Source organism: Ambystoma mexicanum, chromosome 8, assembly GCF_040938575.1.
Source record: "Ambystoma mexicanum isolate Mex_15411 chromosome 8, UKY_AmexF1_1, whole genome shotgun sequence".
NCBI classification, from domain to species: Eukaryota; Metazoa; Chordata; class Amphibia; order Caudata; family Ambystomatidae; genus Ambystoma; species Ambystoma mexicanum.
This window is the reverse complement of record NC_090929.1, coordinates 1,396,717,871-1,396,745,118: the sequence shown is the minus strand read 5'-3', so window position 1 is coordinate 1,396,745,118 and position 27,248 is coordinate 1,396,717,871. Positions and strand designations below refer to the sequence as shown.

At 42.7% G+C, this 27,248-nt stretch overlaps 1 protein-coding gene across 1 annotated transcript in view; it reads right to left on the bottom strand.

Annotated features, from left to right (window-relative positions):
• Positions 1-26,467, bottom strand: part of GOT1 (glutamic-oxaloacetic transaminase 1) — a 164,170-nt gene extending 137,703 nt beyond the window's left edge. The window contains exon 1 of the mRNA XM_069611538.1: positions 26,257-26,467. Within this exon, the coding sequence (XP_069467639.1) occupies positions 26,257-26,374 (118 nt within the window). The 5' untranslated portion in view covers positions 26,375-26,467. The remainder of the gene's footprint in view (positions 1-26,256) is intronic.
• Positions 26,468-27,248: the final 781 nt, after the last annotated feature.

Sequence of the window (27,248 nt, the reverse complement as noted above, 5' to 3'; positions counted from 1 at the left end):
TGGAAATCGATAGCAATATTTTCTATCCTGAGGGAGTGGTTTTTAATTTAGCGCAGCGTACTAAAACTAACTCCAAGATTATTACCTATCCCTACTTTCCCCGACAATAACAAGCTCTGCGTGGCGCAATGCATAAAGGCTTATGAAGCAGCGACAGCGGATGCAAGACCTAGAAATGTGACACAGCTCCTGATAGCGCGCAGAAAACCATATAAGGCGGTTGCTCCAGCTACCATTTCAATATTGATTGATTTATTTATAGAGCGATTTACACCAAGGCGCTGATGGGTAAAGGAAATAATGGACACTGCAGGCATAGACATTTCTGTATTCGGAGCTCACTCGGCCAGAGGAGCAATGGCTTCCAGAGCTTTTGCAGCAGGCGTTCCGCTGCAGGAGATCATGAAGGCAGCAGACTGGTCCAGTGATTCTGTCTTCAAGACTTTCTATTTTTAGCCAGTACAGAATATTGCAGCAGCAGTAGTACAAAGCTTTGAACAAACATAATGCTCGCCTCCGGTCTTGTCATAGAATGAAGATTGCCAAAGCGCATAGCGCAGGAAGTCTTGATTCTATTAAAGACACAGAGGCGAGCATTATCCCTCCCAAGGGGAATTCGGTGGTCAGTAAGAACATACACATTTTGACAGCAAAGACCTGTTCAGAAGTTTAACCTTGTTGAGCATTGTATCAGAAGCTAGAGGTACTGAATGTATATTTAAGATGTGGTTGCAGCTAATTCGTCTCCCACCCCTTACATTTGTTATCTCTTTCCACTTATGAGAGAACCAGAAGAATTCTTGAGAATAACCAGCTATCAGTTCAGCAGTGAGGATCTAAGAATCGTACAGAATAGTGAAGACAGCAAGTTCAATTATGAGACTGTTGCTAGACTGTTGTTAAGGTTATAAAGTTCGAAAACAGGCAAAGAGGAAGGCACCTAGTCAGAGGAACACTTATAACAGAGGAGGACACCTCATTGGAGGACAGGATTGAGGCTAGGACTACCAGGGGGTCAGAGACTCATGGGAAATGTAGTGGATTCACCTCTGTTTGTTTCAGTGTATTTTGTTGTTTCTTTATTTTTCGTGCCAGTTGGGCACCTTTAATCAAAAAAAAAAAAAAAAAAATTGTTAAAACTATATTTTAAGAAAAAGATGAAGATTTAAAAAGCTGTTGTTAAGCAGGATTAAAGAAGATAAGGCATAATGCTCGCCTCTGTGTCTTTAATAGAATCAAGACTTCCTGCGCTATGCACTTTGGCAATATTCATTCTTTAGCTCACCATCTTTCACAGAGGAGAAATATCCAAAACATATCAGTCTTTGTCCTGCCCTGGGGCAGTCCAGCACCGAAATGCTAGGCAATTTGCCTCTGAACAAGAGTACCAACAGCAACCCCCAGACACGTGTTTCGGTCTGGTTGGACACGTTTTGGATATTTCTCCTCTGTGAAAGATAGTGAGCTAAAGAATCTGAGTAAGGATCTCGTAACCAGGACTAATGTCTTGCAGAGGGACTCCCAGGACCCCACTTGTTAATTTTCAAACTAATGATTACATTTGGGGAAAATGTTCTTCTACAAATTAATGTGTTGAACACACCACATAGATGCAACTTTATGATAAATGCACACAAGACAGGAACTCCAAACAATGCGCTTGCAATTATTCACTGAAAAAGCAACAAGTGTTAAAAGGATACTTCCCAATTGTAACTAAGTTGTCCATTTTATTACTGCAACAATCCTAACATGCTAGGAAAATAACTATGCATGCAAAATACTGCCCTACTCCAGACACAAAACACAGCAGTAGAAGAGAAAAACCATTTCGCATCTCACTGTGTGCTCCGACAAGCTCAGAACACAGCTCAGAAACAAATGTCTGAACTGCTCCTTCATGGCCTGCAGTTGCATCCATGCAGATAAGAATCAAAAGCATGTGTTCAGGTTTCTGTCAAGTCACCTGCCATTTCCAGTGACCTATGCTCTCAACTGATGCATACATGGTACACACAGAAAGATAATGTTTCATATTAGCAAAATGTTAATGTGTAGAAAGGACTGGTACAACACTTATCTGGAGGTCTGGTCCCATCGCTTGGTAAGGTCAGAAGACTTACACAGATGGGTGCATTATTCGAACCGGCTCTGAAGCCTGGGTTCAGAGCTTGGACTCCTAATTAAAAGTGGATCATGCCAGCTCATATAAGCTCTCACCCCAATGTATAAAATAAATAAACACAATTAAATTGATGATTTCTATTCTGCTGCAACTCGCTGTGTACTATCCTTAATAGTTTGGCATAATGGATTCTAGAGTGGCTATGCCGTAGAGCGATAGAAGATCTTTTCACACTTAAGAGTGCACTCCTGTGTCCATCAGCCCCATGACAGATTCTCAAGACTGTCTGGTTGGCTTCCTGCTGGCTCATAAACTAACACTGCTCTTTCTACCAATAATCCCGAAGAAGGTGCTGGGGTGTGTGGGAACACAAGGCCTCTGATCAATCACCTTTTGATCTGTGTGTGGGAGAATAGAGAAACTAACCACCCCCTCATCTACCACTTGGATAAATGATCAGGTTGGGCCCATGACCAGGTCATATGTCATGACCAAACAACTTCTGTACCAATGAACCTGTGGTCAATGCCTTATTGCAAGGATGTCCAGAGACCGCTGTGGAAGTCCAGACCAGCTGCCTAACGTAAATTGTCAAATGTATGAAGACAAAGTGGCTGAAGTGGAATCCTAACACGATGGAAAATCGGATTTGTGAATTTTCGAAAGGTAACCGAAATGTGGTCAGGGATAATGCATGATGCCACTCGTTAATGGCAAGCACCCGATCTTCGATACCCTGGAACAAAAATACAGCGCCCTATTTGACGAAACACAAGTTGCTGCAGTGCTTAAATTGGAGTACTTTGCATCTCCACGCCGTCAGTAGTTTGTGTCCGTTTCTTTTATCTGTAGTCTGTAGACCTGTAATCATTGATAAGTGGATATGCCTCGATGTGTATGGACAAGAGAGGAAGTTCCCACATGCCCACTCAAATTCAGGGAAAACCATGGTTTCACTGTGGGGAATAAGAAAATATGCAATTAATGCATTAGGAGTTGAGATATTGTTAAGTGCATATATGTGCAAAAGGAAATAAGTTACTTTGTTGATTAAACATTTTTCCTGTATGCAAACTATTAAAAGAGGCAGTCCCCACTAGGGAGGGGACAAAACAAAAACACACATAGAAAGGAAAGGGGGGGGGGGGGAGAACATTTTTTTTTCTTTTCAAACGGTGGCTCGAATTGCAAGCTCGTCTTACTTGCACAATAAATTCCTGAAGTTCATTCCAGGTGCCCCACGGTTGATCATAGGATTAGAATGCTGGGAAGGTTGTTAAACCAGAAAGTGGAGTGACCAGAGAGGGAAAGGGTCTGTTGTATGAGCTAAGAGTTATAGGCAGACCAGAAAGAGAACTAACCATTAAATAATGAACTGTGGGTGCACATCCAATGGGAAAAATAGCCTAGAAAGAACCAATGAGAACACACTTAGTCACTTCCCTTGGCCAGATTTCAGAGGCTACTTAGAGTTTAACGAGTGTGAAAGCAGACTCCGAGATAAGAAGCTGTAATAGAACATGGAAAAGCAGCACACGGGCAGGTTTACGGCATCCAACATAATTGAAGTAATCCTCCACCCTCCTCCCACTCGCACCTCCTCCATCCCAGAAGAAGATTTCACTAAACACTGCTGAGAGCACAGTCCTTTATATAGTCCACAAGTTGTGAGGTGAATGCAGGTGTTCCAAGTCAGAGGCAAATTCTCTCCCCCAACCATTCCCAGGGACATTTGCCTACAAACTCTGTTGCTGGAACAAGACCTGCATCTGCCAGTTACCCAGTTCAATAGGATATCATCAGGCTGCAGGGTCCCTGAAGGTGTATGCCAGCCTACCCAGTGTTTGGGAGCACAATAAAAAGGACTAACCTTGGCTTTTGAGACCCTGGAGTTGGACTTGCAGCTCCTGAAAGCCCGAACAGCCAAGATCTATCTGTTTGACGCCGACCCACTGCAATCAGTGATTCGAGCATGTTCGATGCCAAGGGAACCACCTGTACCCTTCAAAACTGCCTTTGGCATGCAACCTTCTCCGAACCGCCGTTTGCTGTTCAACGCCATTCGCCTGCGCACAGCGCAAGCTGAAGCACATCGGTGCCTTGGCTCAACCCAACGAAGTACTGCTACCTTGCATTTCTCATGTCACCGTTTGAAGCACCAGCGTCTTCACCGTTTGAAGTACCAGCATCTTAATTGCTGCTCTAAGTCAAGTCAACCTGATTAATCGGCTCGCCTGCACATCCTGTTATCAGCTTGACCGCTGAACCAAACTTGGTGACCGCCCGATCCGCACAGCTAGAGTAGAGGTTCCAAGACCGCATTTACCGTCTGTTCAACCCCGACTCGATGCCAGCTTGCAGCTGGACCATCACAACTGCTGCATCCTCGATCTGAAGAGAATCACGCGAAAGACAACGAGAAGCCCCGTGCGACACCACTGAACCACCAAGACCTTCGCAAAAGGTATTATTGACTGCCTCACACCACCACCCGGTCCATCCTTGTCCCATAGAGACTGGATAGGTCAGTTGAATCCCTGCTGTAACATTAAGAAATATCCTTTTTGAACATGGTGGTATTTTAATTTCCTTTTCTCCCAGTCTCATTACCCAGAGTGCTGCTTCTTGTCTATCTTTGCATATTCTGTGCTCTTCCTACAGCAGTGGGTTTTTACAGTGTTTTTTAGTTAGTTATTACTGTACATGTTGCGTTTGATTAAAATATATATATTTTTATAGAACCTTGATTGGATATTTCTTTATTTTGGACTATTATACTTCGCTGTTTGGGTTGCTACCGAATCACATTTATACCCCTCATAAGGAGTATAGACTGTTCTTTGCTCACATTACACAAAAGGCGAAAGAGGTACATATTTTAATTATGCCTGTTTTACCTTTATCATTGTATTGGCTCTTGGTTTGTAGAAGCGTGAGGGGTGAGTGGGTGCTTTAGCCTCTACTCATCCTTGTACTTCTGCAGGGCAGCATTCATCACAATATGTTTTTAGGGAAATCCGAAGGGGATCATGAAGTAATAACGAGTTTGCTCTTTCATAGGGATATGCCATCTACCCAGTTTTCGTTTTGCAATTACTATAGTGCTGTGAACGCAGTGGATTAAATAGGCTGGGTTTATAATAATAAGGAAATGTTATACATTGTTCAACTGAGTGGTCATTTTATTTTCTAGTGGAAACATGAGTCAAGATGAACAAAGTGCATGAATCCAAAACAGCTCAAGCATCTGATTGTGTCAAATCAGAGGACAGTAAAACATACTGAAAAAGTCAACTGAAACCTATGTGAGCATATGTCCATGTGTATAACTGATATAAGGACTGGTACAATATTGGAACAGCAATTGTGCACTGGATATATAGTGCACTAGATGCAATTGCTCAGGTTTTTGAAAGTTGTGTCACGATATACCTTTGGCCCATCCCTCCCCCATGAGGTGCCCCTGTTGACATTCTCCAGTCTGCATTTGCTGGATGTTAAAATGAAACAAGTAATATGGTGCTCCAGATCACTACCTTGTGAATTGTGGTCACTTAATCGAGAAGAGAAGATCTCTCCTCCATCCAAAATGTTTACATCTTTTCTCAAAAAGTAAAAAAATAATAACAACAAGTCCTCCACCAAACAACTGTTCCCAATGCCACATTTATTACTTTGGTCAAAACCTTGCTATTTGACCCACCCATCCTCCACACGAGCACCAAAAACGTTCAGGCAATTTCTGCAGAAGGAACATACAGCTTTGTTTATTGCACACACACATGGTCATTGCACCCTCTTCTCCACTTCTCCACCCTCAGGTCTTGGTGGCTCAGTTCTAAAATGGATTCACCCCTAGCTGCCAAATCACACATACTCTTGTCCTGGGCGGGTCTTACTTCCCATTCAGTATGGTATTTCTCCGGGCTGGGTCTTGGGGCCCCTACTTTTCTCTCTACACAATTCCTCTTGCCTCCCTCATTTCCTAATCTCTACGCTGACGATACACAGCCCTTTCTTTCTATTCCTTCATACACTCTACTCTCACTTAGTCTTCTCGCTCAGTCTTGGAAGTCAGCTCGCTTTCTTCATCTAAATCCCCCCAAAACTGAAGTTCTTTTTTTTCCTACCACGACGATCCCTCCTCCTTTGCCTGCCTCCTCATTTCCTTTCCTCCCATCTCTCTTTCAGCCTGTAATCTTCTTGACTCATCTCTTTCTTTCTCTTCTCATATTTCGGTTCTCCCCCGTTCCGGTCGGTTCCAGCTTTTCAACATAAGGAAGGCTAGACCAGATTTCTTCTGCTACAAAAACATCCCCAATTCTGTACACAACTGTTCTATTGTGCTTCTCTTCTACTTTCTGCAGTCCATCCTTCTCTTCTTTACTGCATCCATATCTCGGCTGTTCGCCTTCTTTTTCCCTGATCTTCCCGTGACTTTATCACCCCCTGCTCTTGCCCCTCTCCAATGGCTTTGAGTGCTGTTGTTGATTTTTCTCTGTCTTGTTTTTAAATGCCTTCACGATCACTCCCAATCTCATTTTATGTCCCATCACGGTATCTTCACTCTCATTCCCTTTTTCAACTTGTTGTTGCCCATCCTTGTGCCAATTCCCGTTTCGGCTCTCCCCCCAGCCCCCCTCTTGCCCTGAAGCACTGAAATGTGCTTCCCTTTTCTCTTTGATCTTTGTTCTCTTTTCCTGCTCTCATCTCAAGACTCATCTTCTCAATGGTTAACCAGTGTTTTTCCAGTTTGCCTTACATGATGTGTATAGTATTCACCTTTGTACAGCCCTTTAACGTATAGCGCTATACAAATCAAAATCATCTTGAAGACTCGACCTAGCTGTACAGTACCAATGCACACCAGTCGTTATTTGTGCTCTGGCATTCGGCATCAGCCAGGGATAAAAAAACGATAGTAATCCTTGTAAGTAAATTGAGAAGTGAACTCTTTGCTTTAACACATTGAATACACATGCTTATTAATTGCGCCCGAAAATGTGAAAGCCAATCTTCTTGAACAACAATTGCGCCACCCTATCTTGACAACTCCTACACTTCACACTACAAAACAGATGCCCTGCAGGTGTGCGTCTAGAAGGTCCCAGTTCAAGTACTTTGAAAATTGGTTCAAAGCCATATTTCATGGTGTGCTTCCCATTTGTGTACATTCCTCCACCCTCGCATAACAAGGCCAAAAGTCATGAACACATCCTTGCACGCTGCAAGTATCGCTCAGTTGATCTGGTTTGTATTTTAAAGATTAGCACAGGTTGTGTTGCCAGGAATGTTGCACAGATACAGAGGTTACGTTCATCTGATACGAACTTTAAGGGCCAGTCTAGCTAATGATTGGTGTAGTTCTGTAGCTGCCAGTCACACAATGTGTAATAGGGGTGTATGGCGAGGGGGAAAAAACAAAGAAAAAGAACGCACGTAGCCACTCCTTACCCATTTTAATAGCTAGGGATATTTGGCATTAACTGATAGGAAAACGATTGTCCTGGAGTGTGCAAACAAAGAAAATACTTCAAAACAATGCATTATGCTGCAGTGCATGTCACAGATGTCTAGTTGCACACTTGTACACTCCCTACACTCATCGTGGAAGGGATTTCCAATGCTTGTTAATCTGTGGTCTCTTACTACCTTAACCCCTTCTCATCATTCTGGCACTGATGGTACAAACCCTGGCATACCTCGCAGATTGGTTTACCCTCTTGCATTTACAAAAAAACTGCAAATCAAATGAAGACAGTCACTGATCAAACGACAGCTGCTCTGATGAATACTCTGCCCTACAATATTAATAAAGTAGCAGCGATTCATTCATAAAGGTGAAACAGACACAGCCCAACAGGTATACTTCCTTCGCTGCTTGATAACGTGGGCCGAGGGCAGACTGCATTTTTCAGGAGGGTTGTGAACTGGTACAAATGCAATCCAAACAACAATAGTACTGTGACACCAAAATGAAAAATGTCAACCGAGGTTCTATCAAATAGTATCTTGAATTAAAGTAACAGAAATGCACAAACGAATACTGCTGCTGGAAGGACAACACAGAATACATATTTTAAAATAAATGGGTACCCCAAGTTTGTAGACAGAGGTGCACAGGCAAATATTTCAGCACAAAATCACAAAGTTACTGAAGGTGCCTTTAAGAAAGTTAAACAAGAAGCAATCAAAGTACTGGGGTCCTTCAAGGCAGAACGGAACGACAGAGGCTCTTCAAATACCTGCAGTTTGGCTTTAGAATCGACAGAGTAGAGACAAGCTTTTAGGTGCGGAGATGATCAGGCCTTGTGTTCCCAATTGCAGGTCTGCGCTCGAGTAAGGTTGAGACGATGCTTACGTTCGAGCGAAACGGTCACCAAGATGGTGCGGGTCAATTACTTTCATGGAGTCGAGCCAGCAATCGGGTCGAGTTGAGGCAATCTGCTTCCATGGGTGAAGTGGACGTCTGCACGGCATGAAGAGCTGGTAAGTGGTTCAAAGTACTGGGAGTACAAAAGGGTAGCAGTGCAGGTGGCTCGAAGCGAGTAGAGCATGGTCAAGCCAGCTCCAAAAATATCAAAGTAGAAACAGCCTCTGCAAACGCAAAGGCCAAAAAGAAGCCCAAAGTCTCAGTACTGGGTATCAGGGAAAAGGCGTGCCCTTTCTTTTGCCATTCCCAATCAGGAATGTTTGCAGAAATCACTTGAAGGGTCCAGTCACCTCCATTGAGCAGGTCCTGTGTAGCAGCGTCAGTTGCAGTAGGCCTGATCCAGACAGCTGGTCACCCCAAATTGGCCCATGGGATGGTTGGTGTGAAGGATTGCCATCTGGTAAGGGTGTAGAAGCCCTGACTTGCTTATTTTTTTATTACACAGGTAACTCTCTCAACATAGTGTACACCTGTGCCCTACTGAATCAGTGTCCTGATCTGCAGTGCCTACTCACCTGTGGCACAGAGCGGGTCTAGTGAGCACAGATGCCAAGCCATTAAAGCGCAGGGGCTTCATTTAAGATGTGTGATCAGTGTTGCCAACCTGGTAGCAGTTGTAAACTTTAAATATAAGTAATACCAGAGTTGGGGTATAGTGGATAGCAGCTCTCTGTTGAAGAGTTATGTGTATTCTGGTAAGCCCTGCCAAATGACAGGGCAGGAGACTGGATGGCTATGCCTCTCTTTTTGATCCTTTGTGAGGTTGGTTAACAGCTCCCAGAAATAGCTGGCGTGGGAAACAAATCAACAGGTACACCCACCCCTCTAATCATTGCCCCCCTGCTTCTCCCATCTGCTTGACATGTGCAGCCAGCTTCTCCATGCTCCCCTGACCAATTGTGCATTGGTTGAACCAAAACTGTCACCAATATTACAGATAAGTTGTTCTGGTCTCTGCCCCCTGCCTTGACTGATGGTCTTATGAATTGTCAATTCCTCTTCCATCACCGGTAGGGCAGTCAAAGCATTTGCTTTAAAGAAAAACTACAGAATGCTAATGTCATGGTCCTTCACAAATAGGAAGAGCACAACACAGTGCTGTACACGCCCCCCCCCCAATATTAACCTCTTCCGCTGCCGGTGTTCCCTCTGAATTTTATTTGGGAAGGGGGGGGAAGGGAAGGGGGTACTGCTGTCCAATTTCACGGCACCTGAAATGTTTTGCTCCCCTCCTCTCCCTCCCACCCCCCCTCCCACCCCCCCGACCAGTTGCTAGGATCGATCACTTTGTTCCAGAGGCAGGGGGGGACTTCATAAATTCCCCTCACCACAAACATATTTTGAGTATATGGGCCTAAAATAACCCATATGGCACTTAGGACAGGGGTCCTTTTTTTAAGCACCACATTTTTGACCTACAGTGATTTGAACACCCTACATTGGAATAAGAGATTAGGGTAGTGGCAGTTGAAATGTAGCTTTGGCCACCAGGGTTGCAGCCCATTAATGGCCCAATGTGCATTTCTGGTAGACATGTTGATTTAAGCCCTGATCTGTACCATTTTTATTTTGAGCCATTCATTTGTCTGGGGAATCCACAAGGCCGGCCTACAATGCCCGTTGTGAAAATATGGGCTCGCTCTTAGTCCAGGCCTGCACCTACAATGGTGTTTTAGGCTCTTTGGACTGGTCCCTGAGCCTAGACAGGCCAATAGACATACTGTGTGGATGAACTGAGTGTGTGTCCGTGTTTATGGTCAGCCAGATTGCTGGGCTCCAAAGCCTTTGTATTAGTACCCTTGTGTTTGATTGGTGGGCTGGCTGAGTTCAGCCCAGGAGTGTTATGTATGTCCAGGGGAGAAACTGACCCTTACTCAATTCTGCAGGTTTACTGATGTAGGATGTTTTAATAGTGCGACATCTAATTCAGGGGAAATCTTTCACCCACCCCCAATCAGGCGTGCACAATCAATATTTTATTTAATATAGTCCTTTTTTCAATAAACCTGAATTTAACAATACTGTTCCCCCTAGAAGCTCTCTTCCCTTTTGGGGACAGAGTGAGTGAGTGAATGTGTGTGTGTGTGATGTTAAACATTACTTCCCAACTTGCTACACAAGAATGTAAAAAAATAAACAAATCCTAAAAGGGTATATTTTATAAGTTATCTGCAATGCTTAGCCCTGCCATATGGCTCTTCGTGCAGTAGTTCTACATTCACTGTTCCAAATGTTCAGCAGTTCATGGTTCCTAAACTTTACACATGGTCAGCATTCTAGCTGACATTAGCGGTACTCACTTTTGAAGTCATGCAGGTGACACAAAACGGTGCTTTTTTAGTAATGCAGGTGACAGGAAACTGTGCATGTTTCTTCAATAGTGTCCGCAATGACGTTGTCTGTCATTTCGTGGCAAATCTCTTATAATTTCAGAAACTTCATTTCCCACAGAAGTTGATGAATGTATGCCATCCCAAGAGTACGAAGTTTACAAGCTTCAGCCATGCACGTACGGGCTGTAGATCGGGACACCAAAAATGTTTCTGCGCAATCTCAACGATCCAACTCAAAGTAGCTGGAATCGATTTACGGGATTCATGCTTTTCTGATGGTCATCTTTATGTGGCTTGCTCCAGTTAGAAACAAAAAATGTGTTCACAATATCACCTACAGGAAAGACTAGCAATATTGTCAACAAAGAAGCATTGGTTTAGTATTAAATAAACCTCAAACTAGCACTGTAGTAGGAATTGCTGTGCGAAGCACGGGTACACCTGGTAGGTTATTAATACATAGAAATCAGAGAAATCAATAATGAGGAAGCTATGCATCCATGAAATTCCAGGGACAGCGGCAGCTAGGATGATGAACGATCCATACACTGGTCACTGAATAGGCAAGAGGGCAGTAACTTGAAAATTAACTTTTAAAATCACACATATTCCCAAATGTACGGAGCAAACATCCTCCATGCGTTGTCATTTTATAAGAAAACCAAATTAAAATCTAACCCCCACTGTTCACTCATGGAATCCATAGGGACTCCATGGGGATTTCAGCGAAATTACCACCAGCGGTAATTCCGCCAATTTTTTGGCAGTTAGGCAGAAGATTTTCCTTTTGCTTGAGGAAAATCCTCCACCTCACCGTAAAACCGGTAGTATGGTAAAATGGCAGTTACTAAATCACTGCCACGTTAACGCACCACTGTACTTGTAATGCGCCCCCCTTGTTGTTTTAATTCCTATGGGGGAGCTCTTAAAGTTTGCCCCGCTCCAGTGATTTTTAATTTCCCATAGAATGCAATTCACTGCAGCCAGGTAGTTTGAACAAGGCAATTATGGCCAATCACCTATCAAAACATGGCGACATTAAGGTCCTATTTGCACTCAGAGGGTCTACGGGAAAAGCATTCAGGAATCCCCTGAACTCTCAGGAAACATTAAGGCAGAACTGTATCAGACTAGAGCGACTATCAAAGAAGGAAATTAATACATTCTGGGAAAGTACCCCAATGTCAAACAAGAGAAAATAACGAGGGAACTCAGAATAATCATCTTCCTCAGAGTTTAATAACCCTGAGGATTCAGATATTGCCTAGAAGCCGGAAACGAACCTTAAACAAGGATCAAAAGTAATGACGCAACTGCTGATAGAACATGCAGATCGAGAACACAAGAATTGTAGCTCAGATTGATGCCCTAAAAATTATTATTTTTTTTAACAAAAGAGATTGCACTCATGGACACACCATTAACCAAATAAAATAATTGTAGCACTGTGTATGTCATTCTAAAAATGCAGCAAAACCATACATAAATATCTCTATCTACAAGTTTCTTTTTTTCCATGGCATACTTAACATAAAGAATACTATGTTGCCTGGTCTTTAGTGGAGACTCTTCTTCGTGCTGTAAGGATACCTTATCCCAAGCTGCTCTCTATAGTGCAATCCGCACAACGTACAGAGGTTTTTCTATATATCACACAGCCACGGTAGTTATAGGGGGGGTCCCAACATTTCTTTTTTTCCCATAGACTGAATGGGGGGAAAACTTTGCGCACGCCTATAGCCCAAACCGCTGGATTTTCACCAAATTTGCGGCAGGAGCAACGGCTTGGTCCCGAAAGCGTGCTTTTGTAAATTTGGTGAAAATCCGTCAGTATTTTTTTGAAACGATCAAAGAGTAGGTCTAAATAAATTTGTGATATCTATGTCCACTCCGCGGACACACATCCCTGTTCTCTCCGCAGGCAGGACACAGATTGGCTAATCGGCTTGCACCATGTCCGTGTACAAGCAACGTGTCCGCCAATTGGCTTGAGTGAGGTGTGATGTGCGTCAGATTGTTCCGATGCGCCCGCCATCTTGGATCCGCCGACAGCAAACAGAGGCGAAATGCAGTTTTGGGGAGTGTTTTGGTGTGCAAGAGTGCTTGGGGAGGTTTGGGGAGTAAGAGATGGGTGAAATACTGTATTTGTTTAGGTGGCAGGTGCTACTGATGTATTCCCCATGCCCGCGCTGTCCGGGATGTTCGTAATTAGTGAAAATGAGGGGTGTCCTAAGGATAGTACTCCTGTCTGTGCTGTGCGCAGGCAAGTAGAAACTGTTCTAAGGACGCGCGCAGTGTCAGCGAACATAAAAATTTACCATATGCTGTAACATATCGTGCAACTGCAGTGGAATTGTCTGCAATGTGCATCTATGTTTGCATTCCATAAGAGGGCAATGATTGTATTGTAAACATTTATATATTTTGATTATTCTGTTCTTTTTATGTAATGTGTGTTCTAAGGTGATTTACCTTTAACACTATGTCTAACTGAAGACATGAAGTTGTTCACTTCACCTGTTCTGTAACTGGTCTAGGGAAACCAAAGCAGCATTTGGTGTAGAATTTCCCTTTGTTTTTGTATTTGCAACGACAATGTTTGCCACATTTGTGTCTTTGAAATTGTACAATTTGTGCATGAAGATCACCATTTGTTGCTTTTGATGGAATTTCACAAGTGACATATTTTTCAATAAACTGTAAAACAGTGGAATCACTGTCTTGACCAAATTTAGGAGCATCTTTAATCCATAAAAGCATGTGGATATGTGGTGCTCCCCTGGCTTGGTATTCTTTTCTACAAAAGAAGTGTTGCATTCTCTGAGGGGAGGAACAGTATTATTACAAATAAAGTGTAGCATAGCAATGAAACGATGGTGGAAATATCTTGAAACATTAACAGGATCTAGAGAGCAAAGTTCTCCTGGTGTTAGTATATCTATGTTTGTTTTGTTTTTGTTTGATATGCGCAGGAAATTATGTAAATCTTCCCATGCATGTTCCGCACAACTTAATGTAACAAACCAAGTGGGTGGGCCAAGGTTTCTTATCATACAAAGTACATCTCCATGACATCGGAACCAGTACACTTTCGTACCACGCATGTTTGCAAAAAGATTTGTAATGCTGGATTGTAAAACCTCATCTTTTTCTTGCACTTTTTTTTATTAATTGCATAGCTGACATATTTTGAAAGTGGGTTCCTGATTTCAATATGTGTGCAACTCCGTAACAGAGTTGCTAGTTCACTTTCAAAGAATAGGTGGACTATGTATTCCACATTTTGTCTAAATCTGGGATCTTCAGAATACATTCGTAATGAGCAGTATTCTGATGCTGTTATATGAGTGGGTCTATCATCGTACCTTCCTCCTTTGCCAGTAGGAAAGAGTAGAGGAAAAGCATGTGCTTCTATACTTTTTTCCCATATGCTCATTGGTGATCCTTTGGTTTGTCGCATTTGGTACGTTTCTAGTGCATCATCTATGGTGTCATTAGAGTGTAATGGATGAATTGTATAATGGTCTAAAATATTGGATACAGTAGCAGAAGTTCAAATTGACCAGTTTCTGGTGACTCTTGAATTATTTCAGTTGTTTTCCTTAGGTTTTCTTCAATATTTCTTTGTAGTATTCATTATTGTCTTTTAGATATTGCAAGGCTTGTCTAACTTTATGTAAGTCCACTAGTTGTTTCCAATGTTTTTAGTATTTTGTTAATACACCATTTATTAAGACAATTAAAGATTGCTGTATTGGACATTGCACTCCCAAGAGTGTGCACATTTTCTTTCAGATCTAATGGTAAATAAACTACTTTGCCACAAATGTCTTTCGCCAATTCAGATGGAGTTAATTTTGCTGTTTTTGGTTGAAGACGTATTATTGCTTGAAATGGGTGCACTGTTTTAATTATGATGCTCTCATATAAATTGAGTTCTTGCAGGGGTTTTGGTAGTGGGAATAAATCCAAGTTATTTGTGATAGCACGTGAAGGAGTTTGGTTGTTGTCAAGTTTTGTAGTGCAGTAACTGCAAAGTATTAAGGGGTCAGTTATTTCGTATTTGTTTTCTGCTACAAGGTAGAGAGCTAATTCAAACCATTTGGAATCTTCATTGTCTTCTATTTTGTATTTTATGTCTATAGTTTTTGTGTTACTTTTATAAAAAAATTCTGCGGCAACACACACACACATGGTTTGGTACTTCAGCGGATGTACTTTTAAATTTATTATTTCTTTTTGTATGTGTGTAGTGTGTGTAGTAGAAGGTTGCCATGTGCAGAATTGTTGCTAGTCTGTTGTAAAGCTATTGCATTTTGTAAATTGCTTTCACTTCCAAAATATTTTCTCTGGATACGGTCGATTTCTTCTTGTAGGTCTTCAAGTGTACCATGTAGAAGAGTGTTATTTAAATTGGCTAGTTCTAAAGCAGACCTTTTAGCATAGCACAGTTTATAGACTAGATTTCTTATAGTTGAATGATGTGTTGATATCATTTTGATATGATGGAAGGTGCTTTTGCAAATAAGTCCTGAAATGCAGGCTAATGAAGGTCCTTGTAGACCTGTGTATTTGTGCACTGGACAGGTATCCATATTTTGCAGCACTTTCATTTTGATTTTGTCTTTACCTTTCACATACTGATTGAAGAACTGGCATAAAGATTTGAAAGATTTTTTGGGAACGTTACACATTGACGTGCATGGCCATTTGTATACTGGACGTTCTGGTTCAGTTCAATGGAGAGGTAATTCTGACTTTTCTGGGGATATTTTTGTAAGCAGTATTTCTTGTTCCATTATGGTGGTATTAATGTTTGCATAACCTTGTCCACTGCTATGGATGGCAATTGTGTTTGTTTGGTTTTGTTTGTATGCGTCTTCATTAAAATATGTTTCTGTGCTCGTGGTGTGACTGCATTCACCTCCACAGATATTTAAGAAGTAATTTTTGTTGACATTCCGTTTATTGAGAAGTTTTTTTGTAATTTAGTAGTTAGTTTTGTTAGTGCTTTCATTCTGTTTAACACTAAAATGAATAACAACTTTCTTTTGAGAAGGATTGCACTGTCTATTAAAGCTTCTAAGATTAATTTTCTACAGTAGGTTTGAAGGGTTGTGCGTGATTTGTCTCCTGTTTTTATAAGATTCTGAAGGACTCTGTGGCAGAACATTTTTGCTAAAATACTTTTTTTGGTATGGTTACTTGCTAGTATATCAATATTTATAGGAGCAGTTTTAGCAGTAGTGGTAGCCAAATTCTTGTTAAGCATTTTTTGTTTCATTTTACATTTTGATAGAGGAGACAAAGTTTCTGTACTAGAAGTCGCTAGATGACTGTATTAGCTGTTTTGTTTGAACGTTTTGTACAAACTCTGGTAGAGATGGATGCTTATTTTGGACACTTATTTTCATGTGCTCTATTTCTGTGTTGCTTTCTACGGACTTGCTTTTTGGTAGGCAATCTTTGGGGTCTGTTGAAAAAAAAGAAAGAAGGTATGGGTTGGGCCGTTTTGCAATGCATGTGTGCATGAGTGTCCGAGTATGATGGGAAAGATGTATGTGGTGGTGTGTGATTGTGCATTGGGCAGTTACAATTAGTTGGGAAGACTATACTTCTATTTGTGAATGAGAATGAGCAGAGCTAGGGATTGGTCAGTAAGATTGAGTGGGTGTGTTGTGTAAAGAGAGATTTTGTGAGAACGTCTTTTTCCTAAGAGAAGAAGAACAGATAGCTTTGGCTGTGTGTTTTCGAAAAACAGATTATCTGGATTTTGGGAGACTCATGGATACATTGGTTGGAGGTGCATGCATAATGTTGTGTAGTAGCTGAAGATCTTGTATTCCTTCATGTGGAAGTGCACTGGCATGGACTGCGTGGAATGAAGTGGCTGGACTTGGTACCTCTCTGTGCTACTTTAGAGACAGAGCATCATCCAGACATAATTATAATTCATTGTGGAGGGGACAGTTTAGGACATGTGTCTGGAATTTCTTTGCAATGAAAGAAGGACTTGAGAAGGTCATGGACATGTTTCCAAATTCCCAAGTAATTTTTTCTCGTATTGCGCAAAGACAAATGTGGCTGCGTTCTTCTTTATTTGGTCCACAAATGGAGAAAGCGAGGCGCAATGTCAATAAGGCTGTTTGTGCCTTTCTAAGAGATGTTGGCATGTTCTCTTTTCACAATGAAAATATTATGTTTCGTAGCACATACATTTTTCACAGAGATGGAGTCCATCTTACTTATGCTGGCAATCAGATTTTTCTGAGAAATGTACAAAACGCATTGCAACCTTTTTCGGAATTAGAGTAATCTATTTTGCAGTGGATGTTGACGATTTCAAGTTTTTCAAACACACAAAAACACCACCAAAAGGTTATTTTCAGAGCCACCACTTCCTCCCAGAGAAAAGTGCATTGGTTTTGCTAGGGCAGTACCCTAACATTTTATATGTCCTAGGACTGTCCGTGGCCTTCCAAAAAATGCACAGGGCCCTGCACTGTTTGACACTTCTATTTTTAAACTGTGAAAGGCGGCTCTGAAAAGAGCCTTTTTTTTGGGATTTTTTTATTATTTATTTATTTTTATTTTTATTTTTTTTTTTTACACACACACCACACACTAGGAGAGGAGGGGAAAGGAGGGTAAGGAAGGGACACCAACCACGGCGATAAGAAAGGGCAGGTGGAGAGAGGAAGATGTAGGGTGACCCTTACGTAGGTAGGTAGCATGTCTTCTGGTGATCCGTGACCATAGTCTCGAAAGCACTTTGCAGGGGAGAGAGTCTTCGGAGTACTGCGTCGCAGTACATACATATTATTGTGAACCTCGAAAGGTAAGGGTCAACAACATCGCGAATGGCCTGTGAAGCAGCTGGAGGGATGCGCTCTCCCACAGGAGTGTCTCTTGTGGTGAGAGGAGCGGAAACTGAGGAGGCTGTAGAGGAACTCAACCTCAACCATGCAAATGTCCGCACTGTGGAACGAAGTTAGGTATCGCTTCATGGATGTCGTACCAAAGCTGTACGAACCACGTCTCCCACGACTCAGCACCAATTTGCACTGGTTACAGGTGGCCTTGTTTGCATGTGCTTTTGGTACATTACCATAAACAACCACCACACCCAAGACTCCCGGCGAGTGCTGGTAGTAGGGAGTTTCTCGACCTCATTCTCTTCATCCTCGTTTTCTACATCGTTACGCCTGTTCCCCTCTGCAGGCCCTTAGGGAGGTGGTGGTGGAGGGTTTGGGGGGGTGGTGCTGAGGCAGATGTAGCAACAGCAGCCATGTATGCCATTAGGGTTGAGGAGATAATCTCAGCAAGAGCAGCAAAGGCAGCAAAAGTCAATCTGCAATAGCCAGAAGTACAATGAAGATCAGCTCTGGGTGTGGCCTTTTATATGGGTGGAGGGGTGCGCCTCGCGAACATATCAAACACCCAAAAATGTTCAAAAAGTATGTGGAAAGCCAGGGCCATTGTCTGGGACATGTGAAATGGTGAATTTAGATTGTCTGAATAAGTGCTTTTAAAACGTTGGGGAACTAGGCAGTGTCCGCAAATTAGGACACGCACTCAGCGTGGGTGCGGTCACATGATGACGTCGGGAACACGTCCGTGAAGGGAATGGGTGTCCGCAGGACACCAAATGTACGGGAACGGTCATGCGCGCAGGTGTTCTACAGTGTTCGGGTCCTAAAGCTAATTAAAAGTGCGACACACAGTTACGGACAGGCGCGATGTTCGCAGGACTTACGGCTGTGTTGCGCATGTGCGTAGATGTTCTGCAGACTGTACGGCCAGGTATAGTGTCCTTAGAACACCTCCATTTTGTTTGACTACGGACTGCCCGGACTCCGCGCGTGTTCTTAGGACAGTTTCAACTTGGCTGCGGACGGTACGGACAGGTATAGTGTCCTTAGGATTCGTCCATTTTGTTCACTTACGGATATCTCGGATAGCAGGTGTGTTCTAAGAACATGTTCCATCTTGGTTGCAAATGGCACGGACAGGTGTAGTGTCCTTAGGACATCCACATTTTGTTAATTACGGACAGGTGCGCTGTCCGCGGACATTTTAACTGCTTTTAAAAAATAAAAATAAGACACAAAGAATTTCATTAAAAGAAAGAACTTTTTTTTTTATTATATACATATACACAATTTATGAAAGAGAGGGGGGAAGCAGAAACTGATACAAATACAGGGAAATTAGGGGGTTTGGAGAGGATGGATGGGAGGGGATGAAGGGATGGAAGTCTCGTCAAAACATTTATCTTGATGTTGAGGGTTTGGGGATAGTTCACTGGGACATGGAGAGGGGGCACAGGTACAGGTGGGACAATGGTATTTATTTTTTTCTTTTATGTGGTCCTCCACTAACTGTTTCAAACCATTGAAATTTTCCTTGAGCATGTCTATTTTCTGTTCCATGCGTTGCAGAGTCTTTTCCAATGTGTCTTTTGGTGTAATATTTTCAATGTGTGTATGGTCTGTTAAAAATATATATATATATATATATATATATATATATATATATATATATATATATATATATGTTAAGTAACATAAAGTAAGGAATAATTTGCTTATATAGAGAAGTGTCTACCATTATTATCACTGTCTTCAGAAATTTCCTTACGTGGCAAATTTTCCTCAAGCCACTCCAAGGTACTGCACATTTCTGTGTGAAAAACAAAAATATATTAATTGTAGTGTACCCAATACAATAAGTTTAGAAATATATAAGAAAAATGAAGTTTACTTACTAGTTTCTGGTAAGTTGTATTCATAGTGTTGCGTAGGTCTACTGTTGCTTCTAGCTCTGCAGTTTCTGTGAGGTAATTATGCTGGAGGCATTTCTTTTTTGTTATGGTATAATCCATTTTATTACATATGGTATTTAAATGGATGGTTGATGTGTTAGATATGCAAGTTCCACTGCTTATTTAATATTACATATAATGTGTTTATGTTCTGGTTTTTGAACTTGTGCATTGTTTATATGGTATGTTAGAACAATTTCAGATACGCCCTAAGTATTTGGGTAGTGTTGATGTCGTCCGTGACCGTCCGCAGACATCAAAATCATTACCGTGGGGGTTTGGCATGTTCTATGTTACATGTATATAAAGTAAGGGAATCCTAGTAAACATCTATCAAATGTACACTATGAAAATATATATTCAGTAAAACCTTGTTTAAGGAACGTTATGGTTCCAAGTAAAACCGAAAAAACCCTGAAATTCACCAGTTATGGTAAGCTAAGCAACCATAACTCACGCCACCACCGTGCACTGCTAAGACTAACACCCAGGACATCAAAGATGACATCACAAATTTCACTGATGACATCACATGTGCATTTACTTTTCATGAAAATGCTATACAAGGGATTCTTATTATAATGTTGACAAAAAAGTGTCAAGGATCATTGGAATAAATATCATGAGCTATTTAGTGCATTAAGCAATGCATTGATATAAATAGCATTCTATTATGAAGTTCTATCCAGTATACTAAGCTGCTCATGTAGACACAAAGGCTTTGTGTGCAGCATACATGATGGAGGTGCAATATTCGTAAACTTGCCATGTTGAATACTGAAATGATAACTGCTTTCTTATTAGGAGTTTTGCGTACTGTGAAACATGTAATAAGTAGCTAATAAAACCCACTGACTACATAATTACAGACAAAACACAAAGAGACAACACAAACAAATATGAGTATATACAGGGAAAGTGAAGTAAGCAAAAAAGCAGCAGTTGTACCAGAAAGTGTTCATAACGTTACTGACTATCTTTATGCAGAGAAATGATTGCTCTGTTTCAAAGCTGCAACTTCCCCTGTGTATATGTATCACATGATGTGACTGGACCATAAGGAAAGTAGTGTGAGTACAATGTATACAAATATGAACATCTACAGGGAAAGTACAGTAATAAAAAAACAGAACTATCAGAAAGTGCTGATAACCCTACTGATTATCTTCATGCACATAAAGGAAACCTGTCTTTCAAGCCTGTGTCTTCCCCTATGTATGTGTTTCATATGATGTGACTGGACCCTAAGGGAATTACTGTAAGAACATAGTTGAAGGACAAGTCTACAAATATAGTACCTTTTTAATTTTTAGTTCCTGACTGTTACTGAAGAAAACCATGTGGCATAGATATGTCAGTAAAGGAAAAAAGGGGGAGCCAGACATGTGATGTCATCAGTGATGTCATCAATTGTGGCACACTATGTACAGTACTAGAGCCACAATCCCCAGAAGTAGCTACTGCTTACTGAGTAATGCCCCTAAAATCCACTTGCTGCTTTTCACTCCTGCTCATCAAATCTTCATTGCAAATCCTGCACAACTTAAACATGTTTGCATAGTACAAGCCAACACCATATATTCCTACTGAACACCTCCCAAACAAACGTTTTTATTCCTACTGAAATTGCCATGCCATGCCAGTCTCTACAACACTCATCTTACCTCAGTTTGGCAATGCACTAGCATAAAACCAATCTTTAAAGAAAAAACATCAACATGAATAGGGTCATACAAACTATACAGTTACATTCCTTTCCATTGAAATGTTTCCATTATACACCAGTTGTAACTCATTGTATCATACACACAGCGTTCCATTTCACGAGTTATCGGCATGACAGAAGGATTGCTGTCTGCAGTGCCCAAACCACGGCAGACCCTCATTTGGGGCGCTATCCCAAGTGACGGACTGCACGGCTTCTGCATCAGCAGACAACAAATGGCAGCAAGGACCCCTAGGCAATAGACAGCTGTGAGGGCGTCTAATTTTGACGTGCCTCTAAAGTCTTTTTTTAATGGGCCGTGCAGGAGGCGGTACTCGGGGAGGAAAGTGTCAATCAGCTTCCCTCCCTGCTGTTACGCAGGCAGAGGAAGCGGAGTGGAGCTGAGCAGACAAGGGGCCAGACCGATCGTCACAATCATTACATTAAAAAAATAAAATATAAACACAGGTCTATGCGAACGTGTGTCTGAGCATTTGGAGAGTGCCCAGAATGTAAATACTGCACTAATGGGCAATGCCATCACCAGTGTGTCCTTACAGGAGCAAATACTCGCATGTTTCCACTAAGCCATTACATGTGTTTTTGTTCATATAAGGGAAATGACTAAAATGCTGGGACAAAGCCATCACAAGTGCGCACTTACAGGGTCAAACACCAGCATGCTGAGGCAAATTCTCAACAATTGTGTACTAACTGGGGCAGCACCTGACATGTGCCGGCAACAACATCCCAAGAGTGTTCATATAAAAAGGGACACATGTTGGCATACTGGGACAAATCCATCACAAGTGTATACGAACAGTGGCATAACCCGCATCATTTACCAAAGCCAAGATGAAACGTTTTTTTAAATATAAAGTACTGGCCTTATTTAGCAAAACCCTAATGCGTGTCCTCTTACAGTGGAAGAATTGGCATTCTTGGGCAAAGCCCTGCCCATCCTAGCTCTCCAATTCCTTTTGACTGGTCAGAACATCTGGCAATCCCCTTTAACATCAGTCACACAACAGTCAAGCAAATGCATCAGAAACCCAGAAAACAAGCCTTCAGATCATTCAAGAACTGGTCAATGGAGGCCCTCATGGAAGAACCTTGCCAAACTAAATCTCACATGTCCTGATCTATCTCCGATGAACCAGGACGGCGACTTGCTTCTCCAAGAACTCAACCACCACCATCACAACCAACATTAACCGCCAAGCCTCAGTGAAACGATGCACGCTCAAGCCTAAACCTTCCGCGCCATGTTACACTCAAGAACTCAACTTCAACAAACAAACCACCAGAAAACTGGAAAAGACTTGGGGGGGGGGGGGGGGGGGGGGGGGGGAAATAAATCCTGAAGCACATCTATCCTCGCCCTGCAAAAGGATCTCACTGCTACACGGATGACCGATACTATTGCCAAGGCCAACTACTACCAGAAAACCACAGAAAAATATACTGCCATCAATAAGATCAGCATGATCCACCAACACCACAACTGAGAGCACGCTACTCATCCAATCATGCAAAACCAACACTACATGGACAACTTTCAAGACACTGTTTGGAAGACCTAAATACCATCCTAGGTTTCACCACGCCTACATTGTATGTGCACAACATCCTTCCTGCCTCTGTACCAAGGACCCTTCTGACTGAATCACTCCTCCCTTAACTGACCATCATCAACAGCTCCCTAACGCAAGGCACTTTCCCCCTCGACCCTCAAGACGGGACAAATCCTCCTGCTTCTCAAGAAACCAACACTGGACCCAGACGGCCAGAGCAACTACCGTCCCATCACCCATCTTCCAATCCTTGGTAAGATCCTTAAGAAAGCAATACCAACGCAACTCCAACAGATCGAAGCCAACAACCTCCTTTACTACTACCAATCTGGCTTCAGACCCAAATGCAGCACAGAAACGGTTACCATCAAGGTAAATCGATGATGGCCTTAAAATCATTGATGAAAGCCATCCTTTCAGTCTGGCTCTCCTTGACCTCTCGGCAACACTGGAAACAGCAGACCACCACACAATGACCGACAATTTACATTGCTGCATGGGCATCAGCAAGATTATCTTCAGCTGGTTCAAATCTTACCTTGCTAATCGCCAGCAATACGTACAAGTGAATTCCTCCAGATCACCAACTCTACCCATAACCTATGGAGTCCAGCAAGGAACCATTCCCCTCTACCTTGATCTTCAATCTTTACATGATACCGCTTGGAACCCTCCTCGCTCCACACGACATCCACCCATGAGCAGATTAGGGCATAAAATTAGCACTCGCCATTGGCTAGTGATAATTGACTCATGGTAAGAAAATGCATGCTGTCTATATGAACAGAATTGAGGGGGTCGAATGACTTTATGGCTGGCTAGTTGCAACTTGACATTTTTAGCCCTGCACAGATGGCACGCAGCTATACCTCAAGCTATCCTCTGTGAAAGCCATCCACAGTCTCAAGGCCTGCCTCACATTGATCTAATTGTGGATATCCAGTGCTTACCTAAAACTCAACCACTCCAAGACTGTATTCCTTCTGATCACCAACAACACTGAACACAATGACATCCTGACCTGGCTCTCTGCTATTAACCTTAAAGGATTTGCACCCCAGCTGGCCTTCGGAGCCAGGTCCCTTGGGTTCGATGGCCGCTCTCCATCAAGCAACACATAGCAAGGGAGACACAAACGGCTTGGCACCAACTTTCTCTCAAGAGGAAAATCCAGCTCTTCAGATCTGCTGCCTTTGCCTACCTAGATGGTGGCAATGTCCCTTTGGAAGGCCTTTCAACGACTATACTGGTACCCCTGATTTGTGTCCTCTATGCTGCAGCAGGACTCAAAGCACTTTGCAAATTCGACCACGTCACCCTGACTCTCATCGAACATCATGACTCCCGCTGAAAGCCTACATCATCAAATCATCAAATCCTGCTGCACCATTTACAAGGCTGTCACCCTGAAGTCCCCAAGCTTCCTCATTGAGAAACTCAGTATCTCCAGAGGCCTACGATGCACCAGACATAAGGACATGTGCAGATTTGAACTCCGATTTAGCAGGAAGGAAAGAACCAGAATATAGGCCTTCTCAGTCTACACCCCAAGACTCTGAAACCTCCTCCCCATCAAACTTGCTCACTCGCTTCTACAGTTCAAGAAGGAGGTCCAGACCCTTAAAGGAATGAATCCACCCCAAAATCTAAGTCCATACACCCTCCTCTCCCCGACCTACATGAGACTGGGTGATATGCTCTCCACCGTTCCCGCCCCTGGTTGCTTCTAGATACCTTTCTGACAAATTGCCTGCTCTCCCCCTCCCCCGTTACCGCCTCACTCCCTTGTCTCTCTGCTTCCCTCACCATGTTCTTCCCCAAGCGCTCTGCTGCTTCCCGATGCTTGGTCAACGCTCAATAAATACCCAAATAATAATAAAATACATTATCACTGTATTCTCACAGTTGCAGTACTGAACGTATAGGAAAATGCTGCCATAGACTGTGGCATCCAGAAGATTTATTGCACAAAAATTCGAGCATAACGTTGTTGTCCTAGCATCTACTGGTTATTTTCCGTAAATGACCGCTGAGAACCGTTTGTAAATAATGTGGCTCTTTATCCCTCTTTACCCATTTTTCACAAAGTGTGCTGAAAATGCACCATTTTAACCAATTATTTAAATTCAAAAAATGCTTACCAGGTTAACTTCCATTGCTTTGTTTGTGCACCCTCGCTATGCTTAGTCACTCACGCTAACTACTTGCAAATACTGCTTGTGTAGGCATCTTCCTACTGTGGAGGAGCTCACTTTGGAAACCTTTTAACGATCCTGCTACGACCTTGTACCAACCGTTGCCTTTCACTCCCGTTGTCCTTGACTCTCGTGCTACCCTTATCCCACTCACCGCAAGTGAGTCTGATAACTTCTCTTAATAGACAATACAAGCAAATATAGAATCTGAAGGGAGGGCTGCAACAATATACGCAAGGGTGGCCTCGGCATAAAAAGGTTTGACTGTCACTGACCTACAGAGAATGAAACGATCTCGAGACAACATAACATCCATTTGCATTAATCTAAAGGGTCAAGTTAAGCACAATCACTAGCTAGCGTACAACACTGATCGCAATAGTATATCTACTTGCAGCACACCGGCTGGTTGTTACAGAAAGCGATGGGCAGAAAAACAGATTGTGGCCAAAGTCCGTTAACTGGAAAAGTTAACTGTAGAGTGTTAAGTAAACGAGCGCAGGGACGGCACAGAAAACAAATGGGTTTCTTTATGTTCTTCACTGACACCTAAACAGGAATTTCTTATTACTCGGGTCTCCCATACTCGTCTCTCAACTCGCACTCGTTTAAAACGTGCATCATGTTAGGAATCGTACACACCCCCACAACAAGCCAAAAGACCCCCATATGCACTTCAGTCAAATCTCCCCATTACAACCCTAAACCACTAGGCAAGATTAGGTTCACGCGGACTGATTTTAACGGGGTGGTACTAGCAGCAACCCCCAAACCCCCCACACACTACCGACCCACCCCCTCCCCACTAACAGCACCTCCCCCTCACTACCGACCCCCTTAGCCTCCTAACACGCACTCTAACTAAACACCTCCCTCTCGGAGACTCAACAAATCGAGCACTATATGTTTTGCAAACGCTAATTGCGAAAAAAGTTCTATATTGGGAAGATGCATTAGGGGGAAGATTGGTGGGGGGGGGGGGAGTCTGGCCTTTGCGGCAGTCGAGTTGGGACTGTGCCACACATCCATATAGCTTATATACGCAAGATACAGTATTTTGCGCTTACCGCCCACTCCCAGGTTGACCTTGCGAAGATCGGTGTCATCCCGGAAATCGGCGCTGAGCTTGAAGACAGCTACGGGAGCCGCCTGGGGCACGGAGCTGAAGATGGAAGATGTTGCCATTGGAAGTCTGTGCGGGTGACAGCTGGGTGCCCTGGAGGAGACTCTCACCTTCAGCTCAACAGCCGGGCCGTAGGGCACGCACCGACCAATCCTGTCGCTGGACAAACACAACGCCTCTTTGCCTGCTCAGCTGCTGGCCTATCAGAAGATAGCGGATGAAAATAACCAATCTGCGCAACCGTCTCACCGGCTTCTCCAACACCGACCAATCAATAATGAAGAAACAGCTACACTGGCAAAGCATCCAGCACTAAACCACGCGGGTTTATTTAACTGTAGCTTGAGTACAAAATTATTGAATTGGAACATGCAAATTAACAACGATACACTGGCCTAAACACGGGAATACTGAAGTAGACATGCTAAACGCACATTCAGATGCCATGTGGGTGTGTGGGGGAAGGTGCTATTTGTGCACATAAGTTAAATGTGCTGCTGGCAGCGGCATTCAGAGACGAGGCCCGCACGATGTAAACACGAAAGCAACACTTCTCTTGTAGATTCGAAAGAACGTGTCCTCTGCTTGTCAATTGGAATTCAACCATAGATATAAAAGTACGACAATACCCACGACCATTCGAATATTTCCTTGAGATACCGAGGGCAAGGTTTAACTTTACTGGCATTTTCCCACAATAAATATGGCATTGTTTTCAAATTTGCTGCAGTTAGATACACATAGTGTGGTGTCCTGGAAGGAACACTGGACGCAGGGTGGTTTCGTAACAGGCTTATTGCCCTGGATGGCACATATATATGTACATACCCATTAAGTATTAGAGGAGTCTCTGAGACAACCACCCTAGTTAACTCATTGGCATAGCTCTCAACTCACCCGCTTTTGGCGGGTGTCACCCGCCTTGCAAAGGGCTGA